The 13,745-nt window shown below is 41.1% G+C and overlaps 2 protein-coding genes across 5 annotated transcripts in view; one reads left to right on the forward strand and one right to left on the reverse strand.

Moving 5' to 3' along the window:
* Positions 1-5,535, reverse strand: part of PUS7L (pseudouridine synthase 7 like) — a 17,960-nt gene extending 12,425 nt beyond the window's left edge. The window contains exons 1-3 of the mRNA XM_073000450.2: positions 4,990-5,535; positions 3,210-4,129; positions 903-1,062 (exon numbers count right to left, since the gene is read on the reverse strand). Of these exons, the coding sequence (XP_072856551.2) occupies positions 903-1,062; positions 3,210-4,113 (1,064 nt within the window). The 5' untranslated portion in view covers positions 4,114-4,129; positions 4,990-5,535. The remainder of the gene's footprint in view (positions 1-902; positions 1,063-3,209; positions 4,130-4,989) is intronic.
* IRAK4 (interleukin 1 receptor associated kinase 4) overlaps positions 5,521-13,745 on the forward strand; it is a 22,824-nt gene continuing 14,599 nt past the window's right edge. Inside the window, exons 1-4 of one of the 4 annotated variants that reach the window (XM_078376878.1) lie at positions 5,521-5,660; positions 8,228-8,397; positions 10,701-10,846; positions 12,517-12,717. In XM_078376878.1, coding sequence (XP_078233004.1) covers positions 5,610-5,660; positions 8,228-8,397; positions 10,701-10,846; positions 12,517-12,717 — 568 coding nt within the window. In that variant the 5' untranslated portion in view covers positions 5,521-5,609. Of the gene's footprint in view, positions 5,661-5,786; positions 6,268-8,227; positions 8,398-10,700; positions 10,847-12,516; positions 12,718-13,745 lie in introns of those variants that run through there. The other 3 variants (XM_073000451.2, XM_073000452.2, XM_073000453.2) reach the window with 3 other exon arrangements.

Raw genomic sequence — 13,745 nt, forward strand, 5'->3', positions numbered from 1 at the left:
GCTGGTCTTGTGCCATCCATTGTAAAACAGGCCATTTTCTGATGCAGCAAATTGGAATATAACCAAATCTTGTAGGTAGTACACAATCTTAATTTGTGTGACATACACATAATATTCTTGCTATTTAGAATTTGGAAAGCAGCAACATTTACAAGTTATATGATAAGGAGGAGGGGAATAATGCAGAGATTTGAAGATCTGCTTCCTTTTATTAGCCTCTCTGCTATCAGACCAATCTTATTCTAACATTCCATTTGCTCCAATATGTTGCAGAAACCAAAACGAAAATTAACATATTTTTAAGTTTCAGACATCACTGAGTCTATTTTTAAAACCAGAATAATATTCAAATGATGCTGCTGAAGTATACGATGAATCCTCATTATGTGGAAACAGGGATTTGCTTCTAAATTTTGGGTCTCTCAGCAAAATGAGGCCACATTTGCTCCATTTCTGTTTTCCTTCTCCTGGAATTTTACCCAGAAAGATCTTTGTACACTTTTCTGTGTTTAAAGGCCATATAACATGTTGAGCACTGCCTACTGCTTCTACTGTTACATTCTGAAATAAATTATTTTTTTACATTATATTTTAAATTAGATTTTCTTTTAGCCACCTAGTTTGCCTGTTTGTTCATATAGTTAGTGGGAAGGTAGCTGGCTGGACAGCTCAGTGGTTCAGGCATGCTGAGGTTGGGAGTTTCATTCCCCACTGTGCCTCCTGGGGGAAGAGCCAAGCTGTGTGGCCATCGGCAAGCTGCACAGTCCTAGGATACCCCCAGAAGAAGGGAATGGTAAATTGCTCCTGTTTATTCTCTACCTAGAAAACTCTGGAAAGAGTTACCATATGTTGAAGTTAGTGAGAAGGCAGGATACTAAGTAAGCAAATAAACAAACAAATACCGGCTAGGAGTCACTTTCTTCACAACCATAGCTTGGTATGTAATAGCCTTCTTGTCTTTAATGCCTGTGTAACTGAAGTCTGAAGGAAGTACGCCAAGTTCAGAAGACAAGTAGCCAATTGCTTCAAGTGTTTCCAGATTCTCTTTCCGAAGAGTGAAAGCTGTGAGAACAGGGTAGCAAATTCAACGCACCTGGTTAGAAGGGTTTTCCTTGAAAGCTGTCAAAAAGTGGCAATGTAAAAGAAACTAAAAGACCTCTTGGTATGGTAGGGATGTGGCTGAGAAAACTGGCTTCTTTACAGAACTTTATTCTGCCGAGGTCATTGAGCTTAAATTACTGTATTTTTTGCACCATAAGACTCACTTTTTCCCCACAAAACAGGGGGGGTGGAAAGTCTGTGCATCTTATGTAGCGAAGAAAACAGATTATATTTTCCTGTTTTCTTCTCCTAAAAAATTGGTGCGTCTTATGGAAAGGTGCGTCTTATGGAGCGAAAAATACGGTAATTTATGCAAAAACATCAGGATGAAATGATTTCAAAATGTTAGTGTGGGCCACTCTCCTACTGGGTAGCTATTCTGGGGTGACAAGCAACCTAAAATAGAAAAATGGACTCTTTGATTAGCGGCAATTTGCCACTGCTGGTGAAGTCATTCATGTTATGAAGATGATGCTACCTCACACCACATAAAATCATTACAACTACATATCTGTAACCACAGGTCCAAACATTAGCATATTTTCCACCATGCTCTCCTTCTTGGACATAGACTCTGTTCACCACGTTAAGTGTATCAGAGAAAATGACAGCAAAACCAACAGGCTAGATTCCATTCTTGTTCTAGACTCATTCCGAGGCAGAATGATCTAGCTGAGACATGAAACTAAGATACACTCATGGTCTTTAGTAATTAATCGCCACACCAGCAGAAGAGAATTGATAGCTCCAATGAGGATGGGGGGCCAGATAAATTCCTCAAGGGCTGCAGTAATAGTAGGTTATGCAAGCAAAGGATCTTCCATAGACAATTACATTAACACACTCTCTATATATTCTTTAATACTGTATAGAAAGAGGCAGTAGTAAACTACTTCAGAATATTCATACCTCAAAAGCTCTATGATGAAATGATCTGAAGCAGAATATGGGATAGTGTGGGAAGATGAAACTCCCAGGTCAAAAGGCAATCAGTCAACTACTGGGGAAATGATGCGTACATAAACTACTCTTGCTAATGATGCAGCTGGACTAGTTCATGTGCATAGAAGCAAAGTCCAGTACTGTGTGAAATGTAATAGGAACATGGCAAATGAGATATACGGACCAAGGTAAGTTTGAAAACATAACACAAAAATGGAACATTTAAACATGGTGAAGAAATTAAACTGGGATGGAATACGATATTTTCAATCAAATAAGTACAATGTGTTTAATTCTACAAAAAACAAATGCAGAGGAAACTGTGTGACTCTAATATAGAGGCAAGATTTAACACAAACAGAGACTATAACACAAAGTTGGACAGTAATATCAAGCAGAATTCATGGAAAGCCTATCAACATAGCCATCATTCAAGTCTATATTCCAAAAGCTCCATGAAAGCTGCAAGGGAGTAGGGGACTGATCATTTTTTGAGATACACACTGTAGAGTCTAATGGGCAAATAGATCCCTAATCTCTTGAAACTCCCACAGAGTTTAGCCACTCCCACTCATTTCTTCTTTCTTCCTCACTGAGACATAATGGCTGATGGAAACTTTTATTTCCCACCTGTGAGGACTAGTATTTATTTATATTTGGCAGCAGTTTCCAGAATTCTGACTGGGAGAATTCCTGGCAAATTCTCGGGCCTGAAGTCCAAGAAAATCCAGAAGTTCCATGCCTGCATGCTATATAAGGATAACAGTATTTACCATATTTACCCGTATATTAATATGAAAGTACATGTCCACAACAGCTTTTGATTTTTCCTTACCAGAGGTTGATTTGTGAAGAGTGCAATGACAAATAGTAAGATATGCTATTCCCTTAAGTGGTTTCAAAATGTTAGTGCAGGCTTCTCTCCTATTGGGTAGCTATTCTGAGGTGTATGGGAAAATGACAGGAAAACTATGATTCTCTGGATATTGTTGTGATTACAACTCCCATCATCCTTGACCACTGGTCACGTTGGCTGGGTCTCATGAAAGTTACAGTACAAGACTATCTGGAGTGCTACCAGTTGCCCAGTCCAGTCTTACAGACTGATTTATGATAAGAACAAAGCAAACTCTTCTGAGGAAGTAACAAACTTATTGTGTACCTACCTGTGTAAATGTCTTCTTTCTCCTCACTCTTAGCATTAGTCCTTTTCCTGAATCCACTTTTCGCACGAAATCGTACCATAATGAAAACGTTTTGCTCAGAATCGGAAAAAGACTTCGTTTCCACAAGTTTCCCAAACTTCTTACTGAGAAAATGGTGAACCATCTTTCGGTGTTCCTTCTCCCCATCAGGCCTAAAAGCAAACTTTGAATTTTCTAATTTGGCATCCAAAAACTTTAGAAAACCACAAGCTTCCTCTTCAGATACCAATTTGCAGAGCTCATGGTAGTCTTGGTTTGCTTTTAGGACCATCTCACCACATTTTGTAACACTAAGTAAGAAAGGATATTCCTGTCTAATGGCACCATGCAAACTGGCTCGAACCTTCTTGTCAGGGACAGGACCAAGAGAAAATTCAGTGGGAAAAGCTTCTGGCTCACATTTTGAATTCCATGCATCTTTCACTTGGCAAGCAAACTGACTTAGTTTCTCCCTTAGAGACTCATCTAATAAAGAGCCCAAGGTGAGGGCTTTGTCCAGGTGGCATTCAAGTAGATTTGTAGCAGTATGTATTTCACTCTCTTCAGTAGATGAAGGAAGACATTCTGAAGGACAGCAGACATCACCCTCTTGGTCTCTGCAACATTCCTCATCTATGTTGGGTTCTGGAGGATCCAACCTTAGTCTTTTGCAATCCTTCTGACAACTCCTAGTTTGTTCTGAGAGAGTTTCACAGGATGTACGAAGAGAATCCGTTGCACACTCATTAACTAACTGTCCCAATGCATTAATTTCTGACACTATAAAGTCACTTGGGAATGTTTTTATACTGCCACAGAAGCCAACATGATCATTCACATAAATGGAAGAGTGAAGTGCTCCTGGCAGGGCAGAATCCTCTTCCATTTCTGTATTACGCAGCCTGGGGGGGAAAAAGATCAAGCCAACTTTCAAAATTACTGTATACGTATTGGGATGGGGCAGATTTGTGAAACTACCTTTAGAAAACACATTTTACCTTGGTTACTGATGTACAAAAAAATCATGTTTTTAATTAATCTTTTTTTACAATTAAATATTTATCAAGATTTAAATCATAGTTTGCAATTTTTATCCATGGCTGCTATTGCCATCCTACTGCAAACACATTCCAAATAAGAGGTAGACAAACACATACTTCTATGGTCAATGTGGTTGGCACATCAGGATAGTGGCTGAGGGATCAGCAGCACATCTGCAACTATCCAGCTGCTGCTAATCAGCAACATCCCTTGGGACAGTTGGCCCCTTCTCTTGCAGGCACACCTATTACCTCTACTCCATTGCTAACACATGAGAGAAGAATCAAAATGGAGCAAAGCATTCACCATTGCCTCTCAGAAACACACAGAGCCTACTTGCCCGCTTTGCCAGTCAGGACATACAGTACTGAAGTACCTTCCCCACCCTCATAGTGCTCAAAGGGAGAAGTGAGGTGTGTAGCAAGCAAGCAGCTGGTTTCATGGGTCAGCTGGGTGACCCAATGTAGGCATAATAAGGTATCTCTGAGCAATAATAGGGACTGGCCCCAAATCTATCTACCAGCCAACCAGAAAGAGAAGACTCAGAAGGGGTGGTAAGTGGCTTCCACTCGTGTAATGTGGGTGATCCTGCTGGCCCCAATTCTCCCTATACGGTTAAAGAAAAGCATCTGTCATGCCCAGTGTGGTGTAGACTCAGGAGATCCAAGTTTGAAACCCCGCTCAGCCTTGGAAACTTACTATAGGGAGGAAACTCGCTTACCTTGAAAGCCCTTTTGGAATCACTGTAAGTTGATTTCCACTTGATGGCACATAGTGTAACACCCAAAAGAAGCAGGCAAAATTACCCAAATACTGTAAAAAGGGATAGATGAGCGACCACTTGTGGAAACTAGGAGCTCTTTAATCCCAGAATAGGGCATTTACAGCCCTCCTTATGTGCTTGGACAAAATCTCACCAATGCCAGTGAGGAGGGCCAATTGCCAGGGATGATGGGAACTGTAGTCCAACACCTGATGTACTTCTTAGGAAAAAAGTATCCTCCTAACACCCACAGGCAGAACGAAGGGTGGCCAAAGGAGAACCCAGCATCTTATCTTGCTTGCTCAGTCTCTTGCGGCCAGCATGGTAAGGAGATTTGAGCGCGCCGCGCTACCGCTACAATACCTACAATACCTACATCTGTACTTTCGGCTCCCCTTGATTTCTGAACTCGATTGCCTGGAAAGACCCTCTCGAACAAGACAATCCTGGGCTGGAAAGGAACCTTCCATCTGCCACATGGGGTGTGGGGGGAGACAAGGAGGCGTGGTCTTGCATGGAGACCGAACCACTTTCAGCAAAACAGTGGAGATAGCAGTAAAAAAGAAGAATATACCACGATGGCCCATGCTAGAGGAAAAACCGTGCAGAGCGGCCGAGTGAACTTGAAGGTCAGAAACCGCGACGCGTTACATGGCAAGGAGATAAGAAGAATGTATAGCAACCTCGCTGTCTGTTCCTTGGCGCCTACCTTCGACTTGTGGGGAAAAGATCGTTTAACTCGCCCCCCCCGCCTGCATTCTCGATAGAACGGCCCGGTTGGGAGAGGGCTACGGCGCATGCGTGGGATTCGGAACCGAGGCTCCCGGTGCCGAGCGGAGACAAACGAAAGAGGGGAAGTTCCCGCGTTGAACAACATGGGGAGGTTGGTGGGCGGAGCCGGAGAGGAAGCGCTTTGGCTTCCGCGGCTGCGAGAAGAGAGCCGTCGCTTAGCGAAGGGAGCGGGTGACTCCGAGGATCTGCTATTCCGGTTTCTGTCTCTTTCCAGGGCTCGCTCTCTGACTCTTTTTTATGGGGCTCCAGCCTTTTCTCCCATGGTCGGGTTTATATGGTTTGCTCCGAGTTAGTGTGGAGTGAAAACGACAGCTGCGTGGCTTTACCTGCGCAACTGGTGGCTTAACCCGGATTAAGAGCCGCACCTAATTAGGAGCCGTAAATCTGGAGTGGAGGGCGGATTAATGAGAAGTTTCCCCTTAGCTTTGTCTCCTTGTGAACAGGGTAAGCGAGGCGACGCGCGAGTGGGCAACTCCAGATGTTGAATTTCAACCTCTGCCAGTTTCGGCCAGCATGAGCCGTGTGAGTGGCCAGGAATAGGGAGAGTCATTCAGCAACAGGCTTTGGTTAAGAGTTTTAATGCCATGAGGAAGCTGTGAATTTTCCCACGTTGTCTGTCCTGTACCCAAGACAGAAGTCTCGGGTGCGTCTGAATGTGTCAGTGAGGAGATGGCCCCACCCGGAATCATACTTTCGCTTCACTAAGCCTGCTAGTTCCTTGAAACCCTCTCTGTCACTTCCCAGTTCATTCTCAGTAAAATATACAGTATGCATTTCATAGGTTCACGAGTTGGTAATTAGTGTGTGTGTGTGTTTTACTTTGTGTTTTAACACCTCTGCCTTGTAAGCATGATGTTGCCTTATCTGGGAGTCTTGCTAAATATGTGATCACTGAAAAGTTCCAAATAACATTTCAGATATTAGTATTTAGGAAGTGAATTGACAATAAAAAGATACTGTGTTTGAAGGATCTAAATGTAATGGTGTAACTTGCTGGTTTCAAGAAAGAAGACATTTCAGAGGAGTTCTCATAGATGGTATTCAGGATGCTTTTCAGGCAGCTGCAAAGTGTGTGCATATCTTGTTTCTCTCTGTACAGCAATCTCTGTGACAACTGATGACACCCTGTTGACTCATGATTTAAAATAAAATAAAGCCCCAGGGAGATATAATTCAGTTCCTTCCATGGGGTTTTCTCAAGATTTACGCAACCAAAGATACACTACTGTGGAGTGATAAAGAAGCACATTGGATATAAAAAGTTTACACACCCCTATTAAAATGTCAAGGGTCTGTGATGTAAAAAAAATGAGACAAAGATAAATCATTTCAGAACTTTTTCCACCTTTAATGAGACCTGCGAACTGTACAACTCAGTTGAACAACAAACTGAATTTTTTTAGGTGGTGGGAATTAAAAATAAAAAACTGAAATAATATGGTATTATGTATTCAATTAAAATATCCCTCTTTCTAACTGGCACTGTTCTTGATACAGTTTTTGCATTATGAAATATTGGTGTTACTGTATTTCTCATGCTGTTTATCATTTACTTGTGTCTTAGTGATTGATTGGTACCCAGTGTGGTGTAATGGATAGAGTGATGGACTAGGATTCTGGAGACCATGATTTGAATCTTGACTTGGCCATGGAAATTCACTGGGGTGGTGGAACTGGGGGAACCATTCCTTAAATATCTCATTTACCTTGAAAGCCCTATTACGTTGCTATAAGTTGGTTCCAACTTGATGGCACATAATTAATTTACTGCCCAAAATCTGTTACCTATTTATGCTGCCATAGCACAAATAGCATAACTTTTAAAGTCATAATGGCCCAAGTTAAGAAATCACCATAAATGTTATTAGTTGTGTATTGAGTTGTATGGCTCACAGTGCAACTGATCATGTCTACAATCAGCAGCTACACAAGAATATTCTTGCCACATTATTTTGAATTATGTGTTAAGATGTATAATAGAGAGATTTTTAATCATCTTGGGAACAGCTTTGGGTCCCAGACTTGAGGGAAAGGAAGCATAAAAAATAAAATTAATAAATTAATAAATTTTCTGTGCTATCAAGTTGTAATCTCATGGGGCAAAGCCTTTTCCATGGCCTGAGCAGGGATTTGAACCCAAGCTTCTTGAGTCCTAGTCCTTCTATCCTTTACCCCACTGGTTCTTAACCTTGGGTTACTCAGGAGTTTTGGACTGCAACTCCCAGAAGCCTTCACCACCAGCTGTCCTGACTGGGGTTTCTGGGAGTTGCAGTTCAAAAGCATCCGAGTAACAAAGGTTAAGAACCACTTACCCGACACCACACTATCATATAAATAAATGCAAACACACAAAAACAAGTCTGTGCTAATGTTTTGCCTTCTTCTAATGTTTTGTATTTTATAGAAATCAGGAATGAACAACTCTATAACTCCTTCAACACATGTGCGTTGTCTTGGGTATGGCATGATGAAGCAACTGGCAGATTTCATTGATCCACAGGAAGGATGGAAGAAGTTAGCAGTAGATATAAAAAATCCCTCTGGTACAACCAGATACAACCAGATGCATATAAGGTATTTTATTGAAGCCATTGGAGGGGAAGGTTTCTTATATGATCAGGTCGTACACCAGCTGTGTGACTTGGAACTTAATGTGGTCTGTCTTACAATATGAGAAGCTTTCCAAAATTAAACATACAGTAACGCATACCATTCACTATTGCTCAGGTACAAATATAGTTTGATTTTGTAAGCCAGAGTGGTTATTCCATTATATGATAAATGAGTGTCACATAGAAAAGAACTGTGTTAGTACAGCTGGTCCCATTTTTTTCTGTATGTTTTATCATTTTAATTTACTCATACATGAAGACACAAGGCTGCTGAATATCTCCTTGTGTTATGAATTTAGGAATGAGAGAAGCAAAGTTAAAAAAAAAAAAGCAGTTCCTGCAACAGATCTACTTTGAGGGTAGCCAATGTGAGCAGGTAGCCAGTATCCTAGGAAGGTAGGGATGATGTAGATAATGTTGCTGACCTAAAAAACTGGGATGTTTACTGTTGTTCCAGTTTAGAGGCTCTTTTCTGGCCTGGAACAGGAATTGGACAGTGACTGATCTTGTGCTGGTGGAGTGGCCAGGTAAGGGTAATGACAGGATAGAAGCTCTGTTCAGGCATTAAGCCTGAACTTACATGCAGGGTCAGAAAAATCCATCCCAGCTGGAAGTCTCTGTAACCCTCATATGAGGAATGCAAATGTCCAAAGTCAAGTTTGTGAGCATTCTCTGCGGAATGTGCCCACAGTTTGTGTGTGATCAGGAGCCCAGATATGACAGAGCACTTGATCACCTAAGCACTGTAAATACATAAGGATCTTTGTTTCAAACCTTCCCATTCATCATACAACACTCTCAGTGATTTCTAGGTAAGAGGAGGATATAGAGGCACAATTCCAATCCCTTTACATCATTTCAAGTGTAAAACCTGTTTTATGCTTTAGTTGTCTTTGTTCAGAGTGATTTTTCTCACTGCAAGGATATTTAGTCCTGTTTCTGATACAGTTTCTTAAAGATGCTGTCCTGTTCATTTCATATACAGTGGTGCCTCGCTTAACGATGTTAATTGATTCCCAAAAAAAACATCGCTATGGGAAAACATCGCTAAGTGAAACACCATTTCCCATAGGAATGCATTGAAAACCGGTTAATCCGTTTCAATGGGAACGGATTACCGTCCTTAAGCAAAAATCGCCATAGGAAACATCGCTAAGCGAAACAATGTTTCCCCCCATTGGAATGCATTGAAGCCTATTCAATGCATTCCAATGGTTTTGCGATGTCCGTTTTCGCTATTTTTAAAGTGTCTTACAATGTTCAAAAACTTTTAAATGCTTGGGATCGTTAGTGCACCTTGTAAAACCTTTGCAAACTTAATTTGGCTTTGTTCTGACTCTTTGTTAATTTTTGGTGAATTTCCCCCCCCCCCCATTGGAATGCATTGAACTGTCGGTTTGACAGCTGGGATTGGAATGCTAAAGCAGCGAGTCAAGAGATAAAAGGAACAATAAGTAAGTTTGGTGTTAGAATTCAAAACGAAGCAGGGCAAAAGCTAATAGAGTTTTGTCAAGAGAATAAGCTGATCATCAGAAATACTCTTTTCCAACAACACAAGAGGCGACTCTACACATGGACATGACAAGATGGGCAATACCAAAATTAGATTGATTATATTCTCTGCAGCCAAAGATGGAGAAGCTCTATACAGTCAGCAAAAACAAGACCTGGAGCTGATTGTAGCTCTGATCATCAGCTTCTCATAGCAAAATTCAAGCTTAAACTGAAGAGAGTAGGAAAAACTACTGGGCTAGTCAGATATAATCTAAATCAAATCCCTTATGAATACACAGTGGAAGTAAAGAACAGATTTAAGGAAGCAGATTTGGTGGACAGAGTGCCTGAAGAACTATGGATGGAGGCTCATAACATTGTACAGGAGCAGCAACAAAAACCATCCCAAAGAAAAGGAAATGCAAGAAAGCAAAGTGGCTGTCCAACGAGGCCTTAGAAATAGCAGAGAGGAGAAGGGAAACAAAATGCAAGGGAGATAGGGAAAGTTACAGAAAATGGATTGCAGACTTCCAAAGAATAGCAAGGAGAGACAAGAGGGCCTTGTCTCTCCGTGCTATGTCCAAAAAGAGTCGGACACAACTTAATGGGTAAGGAACAAATGTCTCTTATATGTTCTCCTGATGCCCCATAGTCGCAGCCTTCCCTTGGAATGCCAGCTGCCCTTTTGGGACATTGCATTCATTCAGGTTTTTGCATTCATCTTTTTGATGTCCGTTTCAAGATCATCTTTAATTTCTGTTTTTGTTTCAGGCGATTTGAAGCATTAAAGCAAGTAGGAAAGAGCCCCACTTGTGAATTGCTTTATGACTGGGGTACCTTAAACTGTACTGTCAGTGACCTGGTGGACCTGCTCATCAGAAATCAGTTTCTAACACCAGCCAGCCTGCTGCTCCCAGGTAATTCTGATCTGCATGCTACCTCTGACATATATTTATTGGAGAGTTTTTACTTCTGTTTCTTTTAAGTGACAGACATTAATGGCCTGTAGAACCTCTTGAGTTCTTAGGCACAGTTATGTGTATTTTAAAAAGGAATATCAGTTTTGTTTAATAACAAGAAAATGCAAAATGCTTTGTTTTATGGAGAAGGCTTTTCTTCCTCTTTGAAAAGCATGACTGGAGAACCTGTAGGCGAGAACTGGCCCTTAAGGATTTGCCATCTAGCCGACAAGCTTGTTCTGTAGTTATCTCTAACAAATGATGGGAGATAGTGAGGCTTTTAAAAATTAAGTAAAACTGAATATGCTTTGCAGGCAAGCAAATGGTTGCATGGGCATTTATGCCTGAATGGATATTAATTAATTTGCTTTGTACCCCTGGCGGAAAGTAGTCTGATTACATCTGGTCCCGCCCACTTCTCTGTGTCCATGCTCACTACTGGCATGCAACCCCTGTGGAACTTCCCAAGTTGAAGTTTAACCCCTGAGATGAAAAAGCCTTCCTTCCCATTTAAAATAATGACTGGGAGCCATTATGATGGAATTCTGTATTTAAAACACATCCATAACACAAACTGAGTCTGTGCTCAAAAACTGCGGTTTCACCTGAACCTCACTTTAAATCTTGGTGAAAATAAGAAACCTACCAGAGCAAACTACAGTGTCATTTAGCAGTGCAGTGATCACCAGCCAGAGCAAGGAAGAGATGGACTAATTTGCATTGTTTGAAATGAGTCCCCTATGGGGTGGAAAGGTGGTGTATAGATTTAAATAAATCATCATCATCATTTTAAAGCTACAGAGCTGGAGGGTACCTTGTGGATCATCAAGTCCAATCCCTGTCAAGGAGGCACAGTGGGGAATCAAACTCCCAGCCAGTATCTAAACCATTGAGCTATCTAAAAGGTAAAGGTTCCCCTTGACAGTTTTTGTCCAGTCGTGTTCGGCTCTAGGGGGCGGTGCTCATCACCGTTTCCAAGCCATAGAGCCAGCGTTTTGTCCGAAGACAATCTTCCGTGGTCACATGGCTAGTGCGACTTAGACACGGAACGCTGTTACCTTCCCACCGAGGTGGTCCCTATTTATCTACTTGCATTTGCATGCTTTCGAACCGCTAAGTTGGCGGGAGCTGGGACAAGCAACGGGCGCTCACTCCGTCGCGTGGACTCGATCTTACGACTGCTTGGTCTTCTGACCCTGCAGCACAAGCTTCTGCGGTTTAGCCCGCAGCGCCGCCACCTCCCTATTGAGCTATCTAGCAGTTCATAAATACAGCTTTCTCATAGAATTGTTCTCCAGATGTGTATTGTCAAAGCTTGGTCACCACATAGATGATGCCATTTTATATTTTCTGTTGGATTGTTATCCTGGCAAATGAAACCATGTTCTTGTTAGCCCACCTGTTTTTGAGAAATTGTAAGAACTATATATTTTTAGTAGTTTGCAAGCCCAAATGTACAATTGAATTTCATCCGGCATAGTGGTAATAAGAGCCCCATGTACTGAGAAATCCAGACTTATTCTATAGAGTTATATTTGTGTGGTGCAACTTCTGTCAACAATCTAGAACTTTCTGTTTCTCATCTAAATCTGGATTGGCTTGTTTGTTTGTTTTTAATTTCCTTGCAGATTCTGTACTGGTGGAAGAAAAAAGTACAGTGGCCCTACCTTTACAAGACACTATGTGTTTAAATGAAAAAGAAATCCCCAGACAGGAAAATCAAATACCACCTCCTGTATTGGCTCTTTCGGCTCCAGATAATGTGCTACCAACTTCAATTTCTTGTGGTCTGAGTACAGAGGAGAGTGGCTTGCATGTTCACGATACAGGTAGGCATTATTCATTCTTGCTGTCCACTTCATTCTGTCTAGTAGTCCAGTTAGAAAACGTATCCAACTCACAGTAAGCTGAAGTTGAAGCAGCTACAGAATAACAGATGTATGGACACCTGTGTCCAGATGTGCATGGTAGTCCTTCAAAATACACAGTAATCTCATAAGGGCTACTGCTTGTAAGGTCATTTTGAGAAGATTCCAGTTGTGATTGGGAGATCCTATTCCCAGCCTCTATAATTGCTGGTTACAGTGGACCCTCTACTTACGGAATTAATCCGTATTGGAATGGTGGCTGCAAGTGGAAAAATCTGTAGGTCGAATCTCCATTGACCTACAATGCATTGAAAACCAATTAATCCCATAACTGGCAGTTTTTATTCTATTTTTGTTCCGTTTTGGTTTTTTTCTGGTCTGTAGGTCGATTCTCCGGCTGCAAGTCAAATCTAAATTTTGCGGCCAGATAAGTCTGTAACTCGAAAAGTCTGTAAGTTGAGCCGTCTATAAGTTGAGGGTCCACTGTATTTGTTATCTGGCAGTGTTCTATAAGCAACCTTGTACTTGACAGGAAAACAGCATTCTGAAACACACTTTCCATTTTTTAAAATCAGAGGTAACATCTGTAGTGTATGTTAAAACACTTTCTTAAAAATACACTTGTTTCCTCAAATTTTTTCTTAGTTCTTTGTTTATTTACAGTTTTAGATGTTACCTATTGATGTTTACTATGTAGCACTTTTTTGATAAAGTGGCTTACAAAATTCCAATATTGATGAAAAAAGAAAGACACTTGTGGTGGCATTGTGTCAAAAGCTGGTTTTACAGTATACATGAGAGATTTCTCTTCACCTGTTTTTACTAAAAGTTTGGACAATTATTCAATTTTCTTTTTTGCTTATACAGTGGTGCCTCACACAACGATGTTAATTGGTTCCAAAAAAATCAACGTTGTGTGAAACATCGTTCTGTGAAACACCATTTCCCATAGGAATGCATTGAAAACCGGTTAATCCGTTCCAGTTGGA

The sequence above is a fragment of the Pogona vitticeps genome, chromosome 5 (genome assembly GCF_051106095.1).
Source record: "Pogona vitticeps strain Pit_001003342236 chromosome 5, PviZW2.1, whole genome shotgun sequence".
NCBI classification, from domain to species: Eukaryota; Metazoa; Chordata; class Lepidosauria; order Squamata; family Agamidae; genus Pogona; species Pogona vitticeps.